Source organism: Cuculus canorus, chromosome 1 (assembly GCF_017976375.1).
Source record: "Cuculus canorus isolate bCucCan1 chromosome 1, bCucCan1.pri, whole genome shotgun sequence".
Lineage (NCBI taxonomy): Eukaryota > Metazoa > Chordata > Aves > Cuculiformes > Cuculidae > Cuculus > Cuculus canorus.
The window spans coordinates 22,054,202-22,077,325 of NC_071401.1; the positions used below are offsets into that span (position 1 = coordinate 22,054,202).

At 50.1% G+C, this 23,124-nt stretch overlaps 2 protein-coding genes across 3 annotated transcripts in view; both read right to left on the minus strand.

The window, feature by feature from the left end:
* Positions 1–368: 368 nt before the first annotated feature.
* CDX2 (caudal type homeobox 2) lies at positions 369–3,990 on the minus strand. Its single transcript, XM_054053188.1, has 3 exons — positions 3,504–3,990; positions 779–924; positions 369–574 (listed from the first exon to the last, which is right to left on the minus strand). Exons 1-3 carry the CDS (start codon positions 3,988–3,990, stop codon positions 407–409), a joined length of 801 nt encoding a protein of 266 aa, XP_053909163.1. The 3' UTR covers positions 369–406.
* Positions 3,991–16,660: 12,670 nt separating this feature from the next.
* Positions 16,661–23,124, minus strand: part of FLT3 (fms related receptor tyrosine kinase 3) — a 37,447-nt gene continuing 30,983 nt past the window's right edge. The window contains exons 13-22 of one of the 2 annotated variants that reach the window (XM_054066893.1): positions 22,170–22,282; positions 21,937–22,069; positions 21,743–21,847; positions 21,059–21,169; positions 19,077–19,230; positions 18,596–18,726; positions 18,087–18,211; positions 17,600–17,722; positions 16,849–16,960; positions 16,661–16,764 (exon numbers count right to left, since the gene is read on the minus strand). In XM_054066893.1, coding sequence (XP_053922868.1) covers positions 16,661–16,764; positions 16,849–16,960; positions 17,600–17,722; positions 18,087–18,211; positions 18,596–18,726; positions 19,077–19,230; positions 21,059–21,169; positions 21,743–21,847; positions 21,937–22,069; positions 22,170–22,282 — 1,211 coding nt within the window. Of the gene's footprint in view, positions 16,765–16,848; positions 16,961–17,599; positions 17,723–18,074; positions 18,212–18,595; positions 18,727–19,076; positions 19,231–21,058; positions 21,170–21,742; positions 21,848–21,936; positions 22,070–22,169; positions 22,283–23,124 lie in introns of those variants that run through there. The other variant, XM_054066901.1, reaches the window with a different exon arrangement.

A 23,124-nucleotide genomic window follows, 5' to 3' on the forward strand; every position in this document is an offset into this window, starting at 1 on the left:
GGTTACAAGAAAAAAAACCAAAATAAAATATAAAATAAAAAAATGTGCTTTAATTTTTGTTTTCTTATTAAAATTCATTGTTAGCCCAACAATATTTCGGACCGATCCCTGAGATTCACGGGGGGGTGACCGGCAGGCAGTACCCCCCTTTTACCTAACAAACTCCAGGGTAAAAAAAACCCACCCAGACATAATAATATTAATAATAATAATAAAGCGACGGCCACGCTTCCCCCGAACGACGAGACACATACACTGTACATCTGTACACACAGCCGGCCCCACGGGGCGATGTAGTGCATGGGCGGCGGGGGGGGGCTGGTCCCACCGTGCCCCCCGTCCCGCCCCGTCCCGGCCCCGCCGCGGCTGTGCCCTCCAGCAGTCCCTGCGGGTCCCCCGGCCGCTGTCACTGCGGGGCGGTGGGGACAAGCCCGGCGGCGGCCGCCCCCCCCGCGGGACCCTGCAGCGAGGCGCCGGGGCTGAGCGGCTCCGCGCCGCCCGGCTGCGCCTGCTGCAGCTTCTTCTTGTTGATCTTCCTTTCCTTCGCCCGCCTGTTCTGGAACCAGATTTTCACCTGCCGAGGTGGGAAGAGGGGAGTGAGAGGAGTGTTTCCACTAGCCGCCCCTTGATTCTGGAGCGCATCCTTGTCCTGCGCATCCCAGCCTCGCGCATCCCGGCACCGCGCATCCCACCCCCGCGCATCCCAGCTCTGCGCAGCCCGCTCGCCGCATCCCAGCCACACGTGGTGGGCGTGAGAAGTGCCACTCGTGGGACAGACCTGCCTCTCCGACAGCCCCAGGTTGGAGGCCAGCTCCGCTTTCCTCCTGATGGTGATGTAGCGGCTGTAGTGAAACTCCTTCTCCAGCTCCAGCCGCTGGTGGTCGGTGTACACGACGCGGTACTTGTCTTTCGTCCTGGTTTTAACTGCGGAGAACAAAGCCGGGTTGGGAAAGTCAAAGCCAAAGGGCCTGTGTGAAGCCCGGCTTTCCCCTCTGCGGTCGCGGGGCGAGCAGGATCAGGCCCCCCCCAGCTTCCTGCTTGCCCTGCCTGGGGCTTTCCTGAGCAAACGGAGGAGAGGGAGCAGTTCCACAGCTCCTCGAGTCCAGGGCTCAGAAGCCCCAGGCGTGCCCGGCTGCAGGGGCGAGCTCTCGGCCCCGGTTGGCGGTCCCAGCCCGGCATTGCGCTTGGGACGCCTCGATTGTGAACTCGCTGATGGCTTTCGCTTTTGCTTTACCTTTCCTACCGAGAACAAACGCTTTACAAAGAGAAAGGAAAAAGGAAAAGAAAGGAAAGGGCCCTACAGGGCCCGGCGGCTTGGTTTGTAAACGAGAAACACCGATCGAACCCGGAGCAGCCGTCGGGGGCTCCGGCCCGACTCTGCCCGCTTCCAGCCCGGCCGCTGGTGTCGGGGCAAAGACTAAAGCCACTTCTCGGTGACCCTGGAAAAGCGACGTGCGACTTTAGTGATCGAAAAAAAACTACCTGGAAAAACAAACCCGAGGAAAATCCGAAGGCGAATGCCAACGAGCGACCGGCGAGTGTGCGCCGCCGCAGTCGCTGACCTCCTTTCTCCCGAGCGTTTCTTGTTGAACTGGTTGTGTCCCCGGCCCTCCCGTTCCCCAGGGAGCCGAGGCGGGGAGTCTCTGCCCCCAAGGTGCTTAATGGCTAGCAGGCTGACTTTGTTCAGGTAAACTCTCTGCAAACCACAACAAAAGCACCCTGTAAAGATACAAGCCTGATCAGAGAAAACTCCCCAGAGCCAGTGAATAGGGAACACAATCCCAAACAATGCAGGACAAGGAGATCTTATCAAAGAAAAACCCTTCTCAAAGCCTTAATGACAGCCACATTCTGTTTGAATTACCACTACTGAACAAATGGCGGCAGGCGCTTTCATCCCCCCAGTCCGCTCATTAACATAAACACTGGCTCCAAAGGCAGAATTTGAATGAAGACAAGGGATCGGCCACCACCGCACAAGCCCAAACTGTGGGAACATCACGGGCTGCTGTGGGAAGAGCGGCGGGCCTGGGAGAGCCCCGGTGCCACCGCCATCCGGGGGGGACTCGGTGCCACCACCACCCGGGGGGGACCCGGTGCCAGCGCCCGGTCCAGGGGCTTCCCCTGGGACCAACCAGCCCCCGCCGGCCCTGCTGTCCTTGGAGTAGGGCAGAGGATGAGAGAGGAATGCCAGAATCATTGAATACTTTGGGTTGGAAGGGACGTTAAAGATCATCCAGTTCCACCCCCCCTGCCATGGGCAGGGACACCTCCCACTAGATCAGGCTGCTCGAGGCCCCATCCAGCCTGGCCTTGAACACCTCCAGGGATGGAGCAGCCACAGCTTCCCTCAGCAACGTGTGCCAGTGCCTCACCATTCTCATAGTGAAGAAATTCCTCCTTATGCCTAGCCTAAATCTGCCCCTCTCCGGTTTATACCCATTGCCCCTCGTCCTATCGCTACAAGCTTTTGTAAAAAGTCCCTCCCCAGCTTTCTTGTAGCCGTTCCAAGTACTGGAAGTAGCTATTTACTGCGAAAGTCGACGCCGTTTTATGCATCAGCCACTATATCTAAATATTATTAAAAAAAAATAAAGGAAAAAGAGGAGACAACAGTCGTGGAAGGCTTATAGCAAAGCGGAGAGACACGCATCTCCCCCGCCACATGCCGGGGATGGGAATAAAAGAGAGGGTCTGCAGAGGCGCGCGGCGCCGGTCCTGCGTGCGTGTGTGCGCGCGTGTGTGTGTGTGTGTGTGTGAGAGAGAGAGAGAGGGCTGCCCTCGCACCTCCCGGTCCCACCGGCGGCACAGTCCGCGGGGGTCGGCGGCAGCCGCAGCCCGGCTACACGGAGACCTTAATGAAGGGTAAGCGCCCAGTGACTCAGAAACAAATGCTGAGCGACACCGGCCGATGATTTATATGACTATAATTGGTTATAAAAATCTTCTAAGTGGCTATAAGCGGGAGAGCGGAGTCAGCGGGAGGAAGAGCCAGCGTTTGCTCGGGATCCCGGGCCGTTCTGCTCTGCCCCCACAGGGCGCATCCCGAGGCATCGGCTCGCCGGGACCAGCACCGGGGCTCCGCGACGGAGAGCGGCGGGGCCGTCCTGAGGGTTCCGCACCGCTCCAGACTGAGCCCGGCAGCCGCAGCCCTCGGGAGGGCTCGTTCGGGTTCATTCGGGTGCTTCATTCCTGCTGGAACCCTCGAGAGGGCTCGTTTCGGGTGCTTTAACCCGCCGCAACCCCCGAGAGGGCTCCTTTGGGTGCTTTACCCCCGCTGGAACTCTCGAGTGGGCTCGTTCGGCTGCTTTACCCCCTCCGCAGCCCTCGGGAAGGCTCGTTCGTTTTCCTTATCCCCGCTGGAACGCTCTGGAGGGTTCGTTCGGGTGCTTTACCCCCGCTGCAGCCCTCGGGGAGAGCTCGTTTCGGGACCCCCCTCCGCGTTGCCCTGCACGGGGAGCGATCGCCGGGGCAGCCCCGATCCCGCCCGGCCCCGCTCTTACCCTGGCTGCTGAGCGGGGTCTGCGTCGGTTTCCTCATCCACTCGCAGAGGCCGCGTCGCTGCCCGGCGGGGGAGAGCGGCTCGGGGGCGGCGTTGGCGGGGGCGCCGAGCGGCTGCATGACCCCAGCGGAGCAGTGGGGCGCGGGGCCGGCGTGGTGGTGGGCGTGCGGGTGGTGGTGGTGGTACTCGGCGGAGCTGTAAGCCATGGCGGCGGCCGGGGAGCCTCCGTTGAGGCCATGGACGGCGGCGGCGGGCGGCGGGGCGCCCTGTCCGTAGGCACCCCATTCGTCGCGGAGCGGGGCGGCGTAGGGCGCGGGCCAAGCGGGGCCGGGGGACTGCGCGCTGTCGAGGTTGACGTGGTACCCGCCGTAGTCCCCGTACTGCGGGGCGCCCACGAAGTTCTGAGCCGCCAGGTTGAGCCCCCCGGAGTGTCGCACCGGGCCGGGGTACATGGGCCCGTCCTTCTCCAGGAGGTAGCTCACGTACATGCTGGCGGGCGCCCGGCGGCGGCTCTCCGCATGCTGCTCCCCGGGGCGGGGGGGGGGGAGGCGGAGGGGCCGCTGCCCCGCGCTGCGCTCCGGGTCCGAACCCGAGGGCCGGCAGCGCTTACATGATTAACGACTGTTTACAAGGCCCTATTAGTAATGGCCCAGACACACCAAAGGCAGGTGACGTGGAGAGGCACTGGGTATATAGCTACTACCCCTAAAAGACGATTTGCATTTAAAAAGATAAGGAGAGGGCAGCGACCTGATCACAGCTAAATATTCAAGCCTTTATTGTTTAAGAGCTTCCTCCTTCCATTGCAACCTGGTGCACTTTAACCTCCAATCACAGGTTCAAAGGATGAAATCAGGAGACTTGCAAAAGACAGAGAGGGAGATCTAAGGGCGAGGGTGGGAATATGGGAACCGTGTATCGCGGCCGATCTGTGGGCAGCACTTTAACCAGCTCTTCTCCGTGCTTGGGGACTGGGGGGGGGGGGAGGAAGAGGCCGTGGAATGGAGAGTTTCGATTAAAAATCCTGAAAGTCATTTTGTCGTGGTTGTTTTAAGCGACAAACCCCACCTCGACGGCCTACTGCTTTTTCTAAGGCGCTTCCCACCCGCTCCCACTCGGTCCCGGGCTAAAAAGGAGAGGTAAGAGGAGACACCCCCGCCCCCCTCTCCGTGGGCGCTGCCTCCTTCGCCCTGCGTGTGCCTGCACAGCTTCGAGGTCAGGCACTGCTCATCCTTCCCGCCCCACCCAGGGCCCCAACGCCGGGAAGGGACGAGAGTTGGGGGGCACCTATGCCTACAAAAAACCCCGTTGCCCTTGTCTGCTTGAGCAAAGCCAGAGCATCCCTCTGCCCGCGGGGGTCTGGGTACCGACTCCAGGGATGGAGCCCACCACCCCGGAGGGCGATTCCCTCGCTGTAGCGCGGCCGAGCCCACGGGGAACACGAAGACTATGAAGAGTGGTTTTTTTTTTTCCCCCACCCCGGCGCCTTGGAAACCCTCTGGAAATGCTGGCCCTGGAAGGGCGGCTCCCGGGAGAGCGGCAGCCGGCTCCCTCGGCCCAGCCAGCCCCCTTTGAAGAGGCGACCCCCTCTCAGTTTCCCCTCATGGCTTTTATGCTTTAACTTTTCACCCTGAGCGGGGACAATGCCAGACGACGTTTGCATATTCGCATCTTTTCCCATGACACAGCGAGGAAACCTTTCAGCCGCTGAGAAAAGAAAAAAAAAGGATGGGGACTGGAGCGTCCCCCCGTTTTCCCAGCACGGGTCGCCGGAGCAGGGCAGCACCGGCAGCCCGGGGCGGGTGCAGCTGGTCCTGCCAGGATCCTCCAAGGCCCCCGCGTTATCCCGGCTTCTCATGTCCCTGGTCTTTCGTGGGGAGATCCGTGTGGTCTTTTCCCAGGTGTATTTTTCTTTCCCCATGGGTGGCTGTTCTGCAGAGCGAACAGTGTCTCTCCCTAGGCCACTGAGACGGGGCGTTTTGCAGCTGAGGGCACTTTTCAGATCTGCAGAGGCAAATCTCCCAATCCGCGCTCCTCGAAACATCTCCCTGTCTTTCGTTCCCTTCCACCGGACCTTTGGGTGCCGAACTATGCTTTAACTAGGGTGGGACTACGGCAGAGGCGACTCCCGAGTGATCCGAGCGGGTCCTGTGCCAGTGGCCCTCCAGGACAGGGGCTCTCCCGGGGAAGAGACCACTCGGAGCCCGGTTGCGAGGAACGGGGTACCCACACTCTACACACTGCCACTAATGCTGTGTCTGCGCCCACGCCGTCACTTGTCGTTCCCAGGCTGTAGCTGACGGCCGCAGTTGCGACCCTACTATAGCAGCAGCACAACAGCAGGGATGCGGGACGCCTGCCAGCCGTCTTCTCCGAGGGGATATCTCTCTCTGCTGCCCATTCCCACCGCCACGTCCTACTCCCGCCCCTCCGGTGGATTAACGGGGACAGGGAGCGGGGCTCGCAGCCCCCAGCGCTCTCTGTCGCAGGAAAACGCAATGTAACTCTGGAAAAGAAATGCTGCGTCCCTTCAGTGTAATTGCCTTTCCCCGATAAGCACTGACACAGCCGATCTATGCGGATGTGAATTTGATGATGCCATAAACGGAGGAAGGGGTCATTAAAACGACAAAACTCTAAACGTACTGTTATTAAAACGCACCGAAACCCTGAGAAATCCCGAACAGGCCCGGTTCGGTGCCTGAAGCTCCATCCATGAATCCCTGGCAGGCAGGTGGCAGCGCTTTGGCGTAAGACCCGACGGCTGTCCGAGCTGCCAGGATTGGGGGCTGCTGGCCCCGATGGATGAGAGCCCCGGGATTCCGGCGGAGGAGCAAAGCAAGGCACTGAGGGAGCACTGCGCCTTCCCCCGCTCTCCACTGGCCGTACTCTGTCTTTGCCCGTCAGATGGTGATCCCAGCTGCCTCCGAGCACGGGGAGCACTGGGGAGACCGGGCCCTGCCAGCCGTCCCACCACGGCCAGCGGTCGTCGCGGATGGAAACTCCGGAGCATCCACCACCGCAGAGCCCCCCCTGCTCCCTGCCCGCCTCCGTCTGGGGCAGGGAACGCTCTGATCTCGGTAACCTCTTGCCTTAAAATAAGAGGGATCCTGAGCCGCACGCACCCCGAACCTAAGAGCCTGGGAGCTCTTCGAGCTCTCTTTCGTTGAGACTGGGGCAGGATTTGTTCCTTCTCCCGCCAGCTGCGATCGGGATGGAGGAGAGGGGATATGACTCTCAGCTGGGTTTCCCATCTTTTCTCTCTGCAGTCCTGGAAGCGACGACCAAGGAAAGAGGATTCCCCAGCCGGCCCTGGCAGCTGCGTGCTCCTCCGCTGCCTCTGTCTCGGGGTTCCCGACGGCTCCGGCCCCGAGAGAGGAACGAGGACCCCGAAACCAGAGCGCGGGGGACGCCCTGAGCTTTCCCTCGTTGCTTCCTTCGGTTTGTTTTGGTGTTTTGGTTGTTGTTGGTTTTTTTTCCCCTCCCTTTTTGTGTTTTTGTTTTGTTTTGTTTTGTTTTTGAGGTTTTTGTTTATTTGTTTGTTTTGGGGTTTTTTGTGGGTCTTTTTCTGTTTTTTCTTCCCTATTTCGTTAGACCCCGAGCACGAAAATGCGACCCAATGCCTCTTAAGCTGACAAGTGCCTGATGGGGGCTACTATTTACAGAGAAATATCTTTTTTTTTCCTTTTCTTTTCTTTTAACCCGTTCCCTGTATTTTTCCCGAAGAGCTATTTCAACCGGAGCTCCAGCTCGGGCAGACGTCGGGCTCTCTGCCTTCCTCCTTCACTCCCAGCCTTACTTCTTGAATTAAGATATTTCTGTAATTATTTCTAAGGGGATCTCCTGGTCCAAGGAGAGTCAGGCCAGCGGCATGATCGCGTGAAACCGCCGGGGGCAGGTCGCTGTCCTTGTGTCCTTGTGTCATTGTGCCCGCGGAAGCAGCAACCGGTGCCCGGCTCTGGAGCGGACACCTCGCTTCGGACTCGGCTCTCATTGTCGCCTCGAGCCCAGGACTGGAGCGGGTGGCACAGCCTGGGGACCCCTTTCCGGGGACAAAGAACTCCCCGTAAGTCCCAGGAGGGGACGAGTGCCCCGCATGCCCAGCGATCCGTCCTCGCCCGACTTGCTCCCTCTTGTCAGGACCCTTCCTGGGATGCAGGCACTTTCTTCTTTATTTCTAATCGTCTTCGGTTTAATTAATTTATTTTTTTCTGTCGCTTAGGAGGACCTCGGATGGGAAGGGGTGACGGATCCTCTCCCCCCCACCTCAACGACACGGAACCGGGAGCTTTGTTTGCAAGGTTAACAAAAAGAATGCCTGGTTGAAAGCTCTTTGGTGGCCGAGGAGAGCGAAGGAAGGAGGAATCGTGTGTTAGTTAGTCCGACCTGTGGAATTTATGACTCCCCCTAAGCACAGACATGATAAGGAGTTAGAAAACATCTTGGATCTTTTCAAGCCGGCAGCCCCCGAGGCTTTGATGTAGATTATGTTGCAGAATAACCCAACACTTTTATCGTGGGGTTGGTACTCGGCTTGTTTAAGCACATGCCTCTAGGAGCGGGTTAGCTGCTAAACGCTCTCTCCCGAGCGGTTTGGCGCTGCTGGGAAAGAAGCAGAGACAGGGGAGGGGAGAGGATGGCACCTTGTGCCAGGCTGGGGCCCCGCCACCCCGCGACCCCCGAGCAGCCCCGAGCAGCCCCGCACCGGCCCTGCCTCCTCGCATAGGTGCTGCCGAGGCTGAGCTCGCACCTTCCCTCCGGGAAACGGGAACGGAAGGAGAGAAGGCGGGGGATGGGGGAACGAAATATGGATCCAAGGGCGGGATATCCCCAGCCAGACCCTCTTGGTGTGTCCCATGGAGACCGAAGGCGGATCCCCGTAGTGCTCCCTGACCCTGTTTAAACGGGCTGGGTATTGCACTGCTCCCTTGGAAGTCGCCCATGTACCAGGACCGGAGAACCCCGGGACAGCTCTGCTGCCCGGTGAAACCTCGCCTTGGCTGGATTTTTAGTTTTTACTGTTTTAAAGTTTTTTTTTTTTTTTCTTTTTTAAACGGCAGGGGGAAAGAAAGCCACACCAGGGCTGCCGTGAGCACCCCGTCCTCCCGCAGAGCGCTTGTGCCCTGCCCCGGTTGGTACGTTTCTCCTGGAAAGGCCGGGAAAGGCTCGATGCGGTCACGGGAGCCGTGAGTCACCGACGGCGAGGGAGCCCGGGCCTGGGCTGTTATCGCCCTCTGCCCCCCGAGGACACCCCCTCCGCCCCGCAGGGACGCTCCCCGGAGCACGCAGGGCCGCTGTTATCTTCCCTGTCTCGCAGCCCGGCCCGGCGGCGCCCGGCGAGGGGGTGCGGTGGGAGCCCCGCGCTCCCCAGCAGCAGGGCCGGGCTGGGGAGGCCGAGGAGGGGCTGCCCCCCGGCTCCCCAACCCTCGCCCAGAGCCAGGGAATCCCTGAGCACCGGCCCGGATGGCAGGACAGGGAGGCGATGCCGTGTGGACCAAAATGGTTTGCAGATGTTTGCCACCAACCATCCTCCAGGCTATCCCCTCCACGCCCCAGGGACAACGTACAGGCTTGATGTCCTCACTGCCTATCTCACTGATTCATTTCCTACATCTTCCAGCTTTGAAGTGCAACCTTCACAGAGAGGTTATGCACACCCCTTGGCCGTGTCCTCCCACACGTCCGGAAAGTCCTAGTCCTGCTGATTTATCCCTCCACCCACGGCTTTCCATGGCAGGACACTATGGAGTGGCTGCCCCACACCCTCATCTCCATGGCAGGACATTATGGGGTGGCTGCCCCGTACCGTCATCTCCACAGCAGTACCCTATGGAGTGGCTGCCCCACACCTTCATCTCTATGGCAGGACGCTGTGGGGTGGCTGCCCCACACCATCAGCTTCCTCTGTTACACAGCAGGCCGAACCCAGCAAACCCATTCAGTCAGCAAAGACACGAGGTGGCTCCAGCTTGCATAGATGGTTTGTTGTTTGCAAGGTCAAAGGTTTCAAAGGCTGTAACTGAACACATCCCTGCAGGGCTATGGTGTTTTGCAAATAATGTTTCACGCTAGGGAATGTGAGATTCCAAGGCAGGCAGGTGCCAAGCACTTCCTGTGTCTGGCAGGGAGCAGGCTGATCCTCCTACATAGGATCTTTCTTTATTCTGTTGCTATGAGAAGGCAGGAGAGGACTCATCTTCCTCCATGGGCAAACCTGTTGCCTCCGATACAAACGTAAACTCAGTTCGCTTGGCTCCAAGGAGAAAGCAGTGCCTGACTGCTCTTCACCACCTCCCATTTGCTCCCAGCTGTCTTCTTCTGGCTCCTGGGAGGGCAGAGGAGTCTCACCGCACTTTTTTCAGGTCTGAAAAGAGGCCCCTGAAGGCCCCAGATTCCACGGCCAGGCTCTCGGCTGTGGCCCACAGCGCCATCCTTTAGGCATTCCCTTGGCGGCTCAGCTCCTGGGGACCAGTCCAGGCAGTGCCTGGGTTCTGCTCTACAGCCTCTCCACACCCAGGCCACCTGCAGGTACAGGAGGCTTTCCCAAAGGAGATCCAGTCCACATCAGACTGCTAATCACTTCTCTAGGAGAAATATGGTGCAAACTAGAGCTAGGGAACTCCTTCTTTTCTGGATCTGAAGCCTCCCTCTTCTGAGGATGTGGGTGTCATGGCACTGTTGGGACTGAAGGGCTATGATTAGAAGTAACTTCTGGGCTTTCTTCAGCTGGAAGACAGCAATGTCCCCGTGGCATAGGCCATGGAGTGGGTATAACCCTAGCACAGCTTGGAAGAGGCACCATATGGGCAGCCACAACAGCTAAGTGCCAAATATTAGCTGCAGTGAAATGGATCACAACTGGATGTAGGCAGCACGTCTCCGGAGGACCGGGATCACTGCTAGGATCTTCCATGGGTTTCCATGCCAACTAAGCAGTGTCTAAATAATTTGAACCCTGCTCCAGTCTGCGTGTGTCTCTGAGGAGGTGGCCATAGGAGTACCACCACTTTCCCACCTCTCTCCAGAACACAGGTCTCCTAATTTCCCTTTCAGCTGAGATCTGATCCCCACTGTACCCCAATGCACCTACGCTTCTGCTGGGAGTGTTGCTCTGTCAGTTTTCCAGCACAACCTTAAACTCCTAAATTTTAATGTCGCAGTGACCTCTAAGGCCGGATCCCTGATCTGAGCAGCTCCCCCCATGTTTTATCTCATCCACAGTCGTGTGTCAGGAAGGATGAATCCGGCTCATGTCTCAGACTGCCTGATTGGAAGGGATTCCTTTCCCACCACATCACAGCCCAGTGCTGGGATGGTCACTCAGGGTGAGAAGGAGTTGGGGCCAGGTCCTACCTCTTTCCAAAGTGATTTGGAAACACAGGTCTGCATGGGTCTTTTTGTGCCTCTTTTTAAAGCTGGTTTACTTTAATTAATTAGTCATTGATGGAGGAGGGAAGGAGACTGACTCAGTAGTGCAGCAGTGCACTTAGGTGGGAAGAAGGAGCCCTGTGCTGGGTACTTCTTCTAGTTCAGTGCCTGGGAGAAGAAGGCTGAGCTATGGTGTGCCTAGCTGCATGGCAAATGTCTATATCTTCAGTCTGCTTTGACTTCTGCACCCCAAAAATATTTCCCAGTGGAAATGTGTGCTCTTAAAAATGACATGTGTGCAAATGGCTCATAGCAAATATGACCTTGGATTTCTGCATCATTTTTCACATACCTGTGTGAACATGGAAACTGAAAGCCACTGCTAGCCTGCATGACATTTCTGCTCTCATCTCCTCGTTCAACATCAGTTCACCATCACAATCAGCCCCAGCCTTTCCCAGAGGGACCTCAGAGAGCCCATCCCTGCCATCCCAAACCTGATGGTGAGGCTTATGTTGGAGAACATCCAGTTTCTCTTGAGACAAATGGAGAAGGGGCCTCCTATTTTTTTGGTGTCTGCTGTCTGTGACACACATGGCTGTTCGAGAGAGACGCCAAGGGAGGAGGCTGACTGCTTTGCACTGGTACCTGACTCATCCTGTCAGTGCCACTAGGGCTGTGGATTCCCTTAGTCCTGTACCGTAGAATCACTAGGTTGGAAAAGACCTCTTGGATCACGGAGTCAAACCATTCCTATCTGCCACTAAACCATGTCCCTGAGCACCTCATTTACTCATCTCTTAAATACCTCCAGGGATGGTGACTCAATCCCCTCCCTGGGCAGCCTCTGCCAGTTCCCGATGACCCTCTCTGTGACAATTTTTTCCTAATGTCCAGCCTGAACCTCCCCTGGCGCAGTTTGAGGCCATTCCCCCTTGTCCTGTCCCCTGTCACTTGGGAGAAGAGCCCAGCACCCTCCTCTCCACAATCTCCTTTCAGGTAGTTGTAGAGAGCAATAAGGTCTCCCCTCAGCCTTCTCTCCTCCAGGCTAAACAACCCCAGCTCTCTCAGCCATTCCTCGTAAGACTTGTTCTCCAGCCCCTTCACCAGCTTCGTTGCTCTTCTCTGGACACGCTCCAGAGCCTCAACATCCTTCTTGTAGCGAGGGGCCCAGAAATGAACACAGGATTCGAGGTGCGGTCCCACCAGTGCCGAGTGCAGCGGCAGAACCACCCCCCGCCCGGCCCTGCTGGCCGCGCCGCTCTGGTACAAACCGAGATGGGAAGACGGTGGCGGAGCTCCAGCTCCACCTAGTGCCGGCTGCGGGCACGGGGACCGCCACCCGGGGCCACCCGGGGCCACCTGGAGCCACCCCGCGGCTCCCGGGGACCCTCCTACAGGCTCCGCCGTGTGCTTCGCAGGGGAGAAAGGAAAGAAAATTCGGGCGGATTCTTCAACGCATCTTGTCTTTCAGTTTGTGTTGTCAAATATTTCTTTCTTGTTCTTTCTTTCTGCCCTGCCCTCTGCCATTCAGAACATTTAACCGACCTCAACCCCCTCTGTTCTTCCTCTTCCCGGCTTAATTATTCCTGAATCTTTGCGGGTCTCTACCTAACTTAGATACATCTCACTTAGGTTTACCAGAATACGGACTAATATGCATTAATGAGCGTCTCTGCTGGAGGTTTTCAAACAATCTTAACTCTCTCGATTCGCTACAGGGCGAATTTAGCACTTTCTCCAGGGAACCTGCTCCTGGAGGCACAGATTAGGGATCTGGATCTTAACAAGAGAAATGTGGGCGTTTTCCCTCAAGAATCATGAAACTGCTCTTTAAACAGCACTCTGTGGCTCTGCACGAACCGCAGGAACAGCCTAGCAGTTTGCTAAGCTGCATTGGAAGGGTCCTGGAAAGTAACTGTGCTCCTAAGAGATATTGGGTGTTTTTTTTTTTTTTGCTAAATACCTCTCGTGGCTTTGTTCCATCCCTCTCTGCTGTGTGGATAAGCAGATGCACAACCCACCAAGTGCCCAACCTTTACAGGAGGATCTTTCTCCTGACTGTGCTTCCTCACAGAATGCTCTGTTGCCTGAGCTGCTTTTTTTCTGTGTGCATTGCAAGTTTTGTGTTAGCTCCAGGGTTCTCTATTTGCCTTTAGATTCCGGAGTCCCAGGTGAGTAGAGATGATGGGGCCAGATGACCTCTCTCCACTCCTTTTTTTAATCTTGTGAAAAAACATATAACACAAGTCCCTGGCATGTTTTAAAGCACATGGGATTCCCATCTGTTCCTCTACGAGCCAAGTTCACATCTGCTTGCTTCCAGAGCCAGCTAAGCTCAGACGCAAGCAGTTAAGTATTAATCTCCTCTAGCTCTGAAGGCTGAAAACTCCTCTCTGCACAAGACACTCAAGTCCTGCTTTTCAGCCAGTGCAGGCTGTGCATTTACTATGCTGAAAAGCGGCATCTCATTGCTGAACATTTTGAAATTGTGCTATAGTTAAGTCATATATGTTTTCCAGAAAATGCAATGTTAAGGTTTTATTTCTATCTTTTTATTACCAAATTATTCATCAGTATTCTATATCTGATTAAAAAAATCAATCATTCACTGCTAATTCAACAATGCCAACAAAAATGTACAATTTGTAACTGCTGTACTACAATATTAATTATTTTCAGGCAATGTTAGTAAACAGTAGCTCAATTTATGTGATAGCATATTGTATCCAAATAGTTATTGATTTCTAACACTTGCCATTAGAATTCCTAACCACAGTTAGCATCTTGTAAACTGTAAAAAAGAAGAAAACTATTAACCAGTATATTGTCATCTTGATTCAGTGTGATGTAGACAGAAGTATCCCATTAGTCACTATGAAAGCCACATTTACATTTAAAAAAAACTCATCATGAAAATAACCTATCTTTTTATCTATATTAAAAACCCATCAAGCCTCTCCTTGTTGTCCTGGGAGTCTGGGAGAAAGTTAGAAATATACTCTAATTTTATTGTAGCAGGTTTCATACACCCAGGCTGATTTCTGGGAATTGGGACTGATGATATTGCACTTCTAAATTGCTACAGAAGATAATTTCTTTATAATTAAACATTTTATTTGATAAAAAAATCATACAAAGCCCAAAGAATGAAATTAGCTATAAATCAGTCCAAGTGAGACTTTCAGTTAGAGACTGCCACTTGGATTTTCTAGACCAGGGAGGCAACAGATCATGTCCAAATCTCACTCTTCCTGATTGTTTTAGATGCTTGTTTTAGATGCTTGTTTTAGAGAGAAAGGACCCACTCACTATAAGCGTGTAGCTCTCATCAGCAGGTGCAGAAGGTAGCTTGGATGACTACAGACCAGTCAAGTACCTAAAGCTTGATGAAATGAGGTCTCCTGAACTAGACAACTATCGGGAACATCACAGCAATTAAGATGTTCAGGATAAGACAGTTATATACATTCAAATTTATAGTTCCTTGTAGAACAAGGCTGATATTTAAAAATCTGGTAACTAAAGTTGGCTGCTCCAATACTCCCTGACATTTGGAGACCATAGAATCATAGAGCCACTAGGTTGGAAAAGACCTTTGAGATCATCAGGTCCAACCATATCTGAGATGAAGATATGAGTAGCATTTTTGGAAACTACCCCAGCTGTCTTTAGATGTGTAGCCCATGCTTGTAAACATTGACTGAAAAACCATGGATTTTCTTGTGTTTGCTTGCCATATGGCAAGTCTGAATTCAATGCATTGATTAGACACTATCAGCATAAAACCAGGAAAAGAGATATCCAGTTGTAGAGAGAGAGCGAAAGGACCATTGCTTTTGTCTTGCAATAGATATGTCTGCTGAATTCAAAGAACTTGATTATGTCTTCTCCTCAAAGTAACATAAACGTGGACTGGCCCACAACACATGTGAATAGCATAGCAGTTAGTAACATTTTCTTTTCTTAATGGTGATATAAAACATTAATGCTACAAGGAGTTTATGAAAATACTAGGACCAAATTCAGAATCCAGATTATTTTTCAACCTGAGAGCTCAGTTGGGGACAGCAGAGATTCCTCATCCCTGCTTACACGTGGCTTAATTTTGACGTTGAAATTGCGTGTTGAAACATTTTTCTTCATATTCTGGTAAACCTAGAATTGGGAGGATGAAATAAAAGATATCTTCCGTTACTCCTTACTGTACATAGTAAACTGCTTTTCTCCCTGTGAAGCAGAGACCTACAAGCCCACCTCCTCTTGAGGGAGAATGACACTCACATCTTCCCACTGACTCCAAAGGATCTTACTCCAGAGTGAGATGGATCTTATCCAGAAAAAAAGAGCTGGGTTGAGGAAGGGCAGAGGAATGCAAAGGAGGATTTTTTTTCTATTAACAGTGCTTTGAAGTTTCTTGATATTTTGTTTCTGTGCTTGGCAGCTTCTGCCAGGCTAACAGCCTGCAGAGAGTCTCAGAGCTGCAAAGGCAAGAGTCGTTCATAGCTCTCCACATCCCAAAAGGTTCATAAGGACACTGCAGTGGCAAATAGCATCTAGCCCAGAGTGGATACCCAGGTAGGAATCAGTAGTTTTGAAAGGAGTTGCTTATCCTCCCTGAGGAAGAGATCACAGTCTACTAAGCATGGAATGTGACTTCCTCAGATCCTGTGTATTATTTTGACCTTTGAGAATGACATACGGCCTTTCATCTGTGAGGATTTGGCACAACATGCCTATGGTGTCCCCCCATGAGATTTTTGGCAGCTGGCTCAGGCTCAGCTCACCCTCCATGGCAGCAATCAGCATCGCCAAAGCCAACTGCACTGGCTCCTGCCTAAAGGAAGTACATTGTCATACTACAGGCTGAGAGATTTCAGCCTTCCAGTGTTCTGGTGCAGGCAGTGGGAAGAAAGAAATCCTCATCAGGGAGATCAGGATTCCTTCTGAAGGCAGAAAAAACTTCCCCAAACTCTTATATAGATCCCCGGGGAATAGCTCCATATCACAATGGCAGACTTGAATAGAAACCCCAAAATTATTTCTCAGCTCATATGGGGCTACTAGAAAGAAAAAAAAGAAATATTTTTGGTCTTTCTCTGTTTACTTACTGCTCCTTCTACTTCAGCCAGCTGACAGGCAAGAGAGGAAACCAGCCAAGAGAAAGAGGGTCTTTTTCTGGAGTCAAGGGCCCAACAGGACTGCATCACACGATAGCTGCCAGAGCAAAGAGGTGGTAGAGAAAACATGTTAGGTGTTGCAACCTCTCTTAAGTGTTGACATGGAGATGCAGAATTTGGATGGGGCACCATCCAAATGGTGACACCAGTCATGGGGCTACAGAACGACTTTTTAGAAAGTGACCAGATTTAGCATGTTGCATCACAGGAAAAGATATAGAAAGATAAGGCAAAAAGGTGAAGAGCATGTATTTATTTGAGTCATAGAATCATAGATCTCAGAATGGTTTGAGCTGGAGGGGACCTTAAAGATCATCTAGCTTCAACCTGCTTGCCATGTGCAGGGACACCCTTTCTCTGGGAAAGGAAGGTGCAATTAAATATAGAAAAAAAATTAGTCCTTGCAAACACATGCAACCTTCAGTGTTGATAATTTGTGCTTTAGGATGAAACCTACACGATGAAGCAGTCTTTTTCAGAGTTAAAGGAAGATCTCAGGTTTTGCAATTTCTGTTTTGAGCAAAGTACTGTGTACAATAAATAAATGATCACACAAGCTGTGAACTATTAAATATAAATTCTCATGCTCTGCATCACTCAGAAAATACACTCACACATCTTTTGTAGCATAATATGGTCGGTCCATTTTAAATCCACTTTGTATTAATTTGTAGAAGTTTGTATCAACTTGAATACCAGGGTAGGGATTTACACCTGTGGAAAATATTGGATAATTACATGTTAATTCAGAAGAAGCCAAAACCAAGCAATGCTATTATTTTGCATTACAGAACATACCCAAAGAGAATATTTCCCATAGTAATATTCCATAAGACCAGACATCACTCTTCATTGTGTAGGTCCTGTTGAATAAGCTTTCAGGAGCCATCCATTTAACTGGTAAACGAGCCTGTACAGACAGGGGGAAAGGAGGCCAGGTCATGCTTTGGCACAGGCTTTCTAGGCGACTCACTGTAGTCCTCACTGCTTGAGTAAGATCAGTTCATGTTTGCTGAAAATCTGGGCCTCTCTTAGCAATCCCTTTAAATTTCCCTTAAACAAAGAAATAGGCACTTCTAAGGAGCCAGTTCATTTTATCCATTTTAGATGACTATTTAAGGAGGAGATTATCCCAGCCCTGGAAAAGCCCTCTTTCCTCCTTTGACTACCGGAGGCTGTAGCTCAGATCGAGATGTCCATTCAGTATTTCTTCATATAGCTGGAAAAACTGGTGTAGCCCACACATATGCCGTTGTCCCTATGCTATTATTGTCCTTAACAGTAAACAATTCCCAGTACTTTCTATTGATGTATTTCAGTATGCTTTAGGAAGGACATGCATACTATCTCATTTACAGCACTAGTATGATTAGGTTAATTATAAGCTAAGAATCTGAATTACCCAAGGGCAAGAAAAAATGAAATTCCTGTACTGTCTGTACAGATATCTATAAAGCTAACGAGGAATTTGAAAATTAAAAGCTTCACTTTCTTGGTTCCTCATCATTCCTACAATGGTACGAAAAGTAGAGAGCACTCAGGAACTTACATTGCCTCTGACAATGTAGTTGGAGTCATTCATTATGTCTCTGGCAAGGCCAAAGTCACATATCTTCACCACTTTTCCATGAGTCACCAGTATATTCCGGGCAGCGAGATCTCTGTGAATGCACTTAGAAGGAAAGGAAGGGTTAATGCTCTGCAGTATCTGGTATCATAAGGACATAATTCCCTTGTCACACACAGAGCTGTCTGAATTGCTGTCTCTTTCTGCTTTCCAGTTTGGAGAATGTGCAAGTGGGACAGTCCCCAGTTAGTCGTGGCAAAGGACAGGGCAAGAACAGGCAGAAGCATGCAGCCACTTCATCTTACTGAGGGCCATGTCTAATATTGCAATTCAGTCTTTAACATAAGCTGGGGAAGGAGGCATCGTTCAAGCCTGCCACTGTGTGGCTCTGTACCTCAGTCTGCCTTTTATAAACCAATGCATTTTTGCCATCTTTTCTATCTAAACTGTTTCTTACCCTTCACCATACCGATTTGGACTCAAGAAACTCCATTCCTTTGGCAACTTGATAAGAGAAGCAAAGAAGATCTTCAAAAGTGAGCACATTAAGATCCTCTTCTTCATCCATCTGTCTGCTTGCATGCTTAGTTTTATCTGTAAAAAATAACCAGGAGCCTGAGTTTTCCATGGGCTTCCTCATTCTCTGATTAATTCTATTGACAGTTGTAAGGATTTTCACACATTTCTGCCAAGAACAATATCACAAAGAACATCTTTCTTTTCCATCCTTTGCTCAGATAGAAAATAATGGAAAGGGTATTTTCATACAGTAATGCTGTGCATAGCATGACCAGAGACAAAGGCCTCTGGTTTTAGCTGTTATTGAATATTTCTCCAGCAAAATTTCTGCCAGGAGGGAAGAGAAAGAGATGATAGAAAGCAGCTTACTGTGTCACTGAATCTAGTCTAGTTATATCAATATTATAATAAATAGAATAATAACAGAATTACTAGACAGAAAAGCAATTAATCTCTTACCTTCCTCAGAATTCAGTGCAATCCCATTCGATCCATATGTCACATTCATGTTTTGACTTCCTTGTGTGATCTCAAATTCATCCTCTCTGCATAAAGTCATATTCACACCATATGTCAGGTGAGTTCCCTCCCTGGAGTGGGTGGCACATTTTCAAAGATTACACACAATGGATCACATAATCTACACACGAACTGTTTTGCAGTGAAAAAGCATAATCAGTCATGGCTATTAAAAATCTGGGTACAGACACCAGTCTTCTCAAAACTGGAAAGAGAAATAAGGGATTTCTTGTCTCTTGCAGCCCAGTGAGAAGACTGTAAGGAGACTCAAATCTCAGCTCCTCCTAAGGCATTGCTTAGTAAATTATGTGAGGGCACATTCTCAAGAATTCAATAATTTCACCAGTTTACAGCACAGCTGAGAATGCAGCTTAAAAACAGGCAGTAGCTTTATAAAGTATTAAAGTATTAAATGCTGTACCTGGAATTTTGTTCTAAGCAGATGTTGTGATAAAAGCTGAAGTTGTGCTGTTTAAAAATATCTGTCAGAGTCCAGTGAAACTTTTCTCTCTTGCTCCTTAAGTAGTTCAGAAGGTCACCATAGCAACAGTATTCAAATATCAAGTAGATTGGTCCTGAAATAGTCCAAAATATAAATAATTCCTGCTATCTATAGCACACTCCCCATTAAAGCCCTAATGATGCCTCATCTTCTTCCAGGACTAATCGGTATTAAACACCACAAGCATCTTCGCTTCCCAGGTAGATAACCTGTAGTGATGGGCAGCTAATGTTTACTGACTGTAATGTCCCTTTGGAAAGTCTGTGTAGCTGATTCTTCCCTCTGGTGCATCTCCCAAGGTGGACAGCAAATCGCTATGAAGACGCAAATATCTTTCTCCATGCCAATGGCACTGGGGAGGACAGCACAGGTTATAAAGATACAACATATTGTCTAAACCATACATAGTTCAAGGAAAAGACAACCCCTGCTAATTATCTGGGTGGTATAAATTGATATCATTTGATCTATGTCCTTTCATTTATCTGCCATCCCTTCATGTTCTAGAAACATCCTTTTGTTTTCATGAAGACCACCTGAAGCCCAAGTGTGTTTGCAGCGAGGATAGGAGGTAAAGACCTTACAATGAGATATGTTTGAATGAAGCACTGGTCACGCAGCTTTCTCAAGAATGAAAAATACCTCCAATTCCTGACCAGACAGACTCAGAGGAAAGCCATGACAAGCCAGCACAAGCAGAGCAAAAGGATCACACATCACTCCTGCAAAGTCTTACACTAGCATCACCACTTATGGCTCAGAAAGACCAAACAAGAATTTACGGACATTTCTGCCAAAATAGACCGGTCAAGCAAGATAGAGTACACCGTGAAAAGCCTGTAGAGTCTCTCACAAGATGGATGTGAAAGTTCAGAAAGCCATGTAAATGCTTATGAACACAGGACTCAGGTAAGTCTGGAAGTGTCCCCACCCTACCCAGCCAGATTAAGCAGGTCTTCCCTGCAGCTGTCCTGCCTACACCATCACATCTTGCTGAATTTTCCAGAAGACAGTGTCAGCTTGTATAACTTCAGATCAGATAAAGCCACCTCCACCAACCTATTGCTTTCCTCTCATGCCTCAAATGTCCTTGCTTACTATTGCTGTTGATGCAAACTGAGGCAACAAGAGTTAACTGTTCTCTTCGGTCTTTCTGACTCAATAAATATCAGTGGCAGAAAATCTGTCAAGTTTTTCAGTGGTGGATGTTACAATTCGTGTTATGGGCAAACACTGGGTAAACCCCTGTCCTCCCTTCTCTAGCTTCTTTCCACTTGCTCCTGTTCACTACTGGACTGTCCAGACAGGGAGTTCCTGGGGCATGAAAATCCATGTATGTTGCCACAATGATATCACAAGTCACACAATAATTAATTAGTGATAAAATCTTGCCACTTTCAGTTCATATTCCTTCCTGTCTAGTCTTGTGCAATTTTTCCATTTCTTTCTACAGCTTCACTGTTTGATGAGCAATGAGATATCTTTTTTTTCTTTTTTATGTGAACAGAATGATGCGGATACGCAAGTACTTTACACCCAGCAAGTTCTTTCTTTCTGCTCAGCAGATTAGTCTGTGTCAGTGCCATCACCACTGGAATAGGGAAACCTCTTCTATAGACAGGCTGTTGTATCACTTCACACAAATACAATTAGAAAGGACCCATTTCTGTAGACATGTATGGCCTTAACTTTGCTTTCAGTTCATCTTCCTCTTATTTTGGACCAGCACAGAACAGCAAGTTTGGTTGGTGAAAGACAGCACTTTGGTGAAGAAGGGAACAGTGGCACTAGGAATAAGTGACTAATTATCACTCGGATGTTTTCAATACTGCTTTCAGTGATGAATTTTCAGGAGTCCTTGTTAGTCTGAAGGTTGTAATTGGTACCTTTCCATGAGTTACCTGACACAGTACAAGCTCCTAGTAAGTTGACAATATTTTCATGGCTTCCAATGTGAGTCATCATTTTCAGCTCAGACATTAGAGCATCTTTTTCTGAAGCATCAGGTTTTTCTGTAAAAATAATAACAAAGTTCTGGAAATCTCCAGAAAAACAAAAGTATTCATATTTGTCATTGTTGGACTTGGCAAGGAAGGACTTCAGTGTTTTCAAGTGTGCCCAAGCACAGAAAAAAAAATAGTCAATTTTGTTGGGCAGAAATACTAAGAGAAAAAACAATTCTTAGCATTCATATGGCACATAACCAGTTGCAAATCACTAGCTAAGAAGGCCACTCTGTGTTTCTTCAAAGACCCCAGTGTCATTAGAGCAACCAACAGGCCAACTTGCACTAAGAATTTGCATTTTCCTCTTTGGAGCAAAGCAGCTCCATACATCCCCATATAACACAGATCTGTGGCGTGCAGGATGAAATGCAACACAGTGTGGGAAGAAGGCAGTTCAGCAATACTTCTCGGAACTGAAACAGAATTTTGGAAGCATTTTAAAAGAATTTTGAAATCAAACATTTGTGAAGTGTAGCTGCTAAATGTATTTGTATAAAGGGATTTCTTCCAACACTGCTTCTGCTTTGGAGCCACCAGAATACATCACTGCTTGTGAAAGGCACCCAGAGTTTATCATACCTTTTAGCATTTTGACTGCGACCGGGACTGAATCTCCCGCACTGCTAATTCCATAAGCTGTTGCATTCACCACTTTCCCAAAAGCCCCAGAACCAAGGACCTGTCCTACAAGACACAATATGCGAATATTATTTGCAGTTGGTATAGCACAGTCTACTACTCTAACATTGTGATTTGCCTTGTGGATTGCTCACCAAATTCCAGATTTTCCCTGGGAAATTCCCATTTGAGATCATATTCGAATTCTCGGAAGTCGATGTAGATGTACTCATTATCTAGTGGGCCTATCATCTGTATCATTTGCAACTGGCTTTCATATCTAAATTGCTTTGGAATAAAAAAAAAAAAGTGGATTAAGTCTTAGAGAAGAGGAATCAGCCTGGTAGGAGTAAAAGAAGGAAGGGCAGGTGTTTATGTTTCCTTTTACCTTTTTGTATTTATGAAAAATGAACACAAACAAAAAAGCGATCAGTAGAAGGAAAAATCCAACAGACACATAGAATGCAGCACTGTCCGGGGGGGAAGAAACAGCTCCTGCAACTTTAAGAGATACATGTTACTGCTCACTGAATCAGAGCTTGTGTGTACAGCTAAAGGTGCAAGAAGAACCCACTGTGGCTTGGTCAGTTCTGCCACTCAGCAGTCATCTCAAGCCCAAGCCTCGTCTGTGCAGGGAATGAGATGGAGCCATGTGCAAAGCAAGGAGCTGGGCAGGAGGCAGCAAGTGCTGGGCAATTCTGGCATCTGCTCTTGCTCGAAAAAAAAAAAAATGCTACACCAATTAATAAATCTAAGTGCACAGAGGTATTGGCGTCATCCATGGAATGGACTTTGTAAGCCTAAACAGGAATGAGCAATCCCTTTTCTCATCGTGTCTTCCTCCTCTCTCTCTGTGCCTTTCCCCAAGCAACATACGTTAAGTGCCAAAGCACCAATCATCAGTGGCTGGACTGTACACAATCTGCTTGGAGCATTTCTCTGCTGCTCAGCTGGGGCCTCTTAACAAGTCAAGACCATACCATGAGGTGTCAATGGTTAAATGAGTGTTACATGAGACCTGTCCTCATATTCTGGTACTTTCTAAGAGCATGATGCTTACTTTCTACTGCAATTTCAACATAAATGCTCAGACTCTAATGGTGGTCACAGTTGTAGGCAGAAACACCAAACAGCTTGTTTTTCCCTGACAAAGGAAATCCCGGTGCTGCTTTAAAACACTTCCCAGGTGCCACAGCATGTTCCCTGCAAAGGAACTATTTTGCCCTATGGGATGGATATGGTGCTAAAAGCATAAAGTTAATGGGCAAATAATCATATTGACTTTCTTGTTCAACTAGGAGAGGATCTCTCCTGCCTCCTACAAGAAGAGAGACTACACAGTG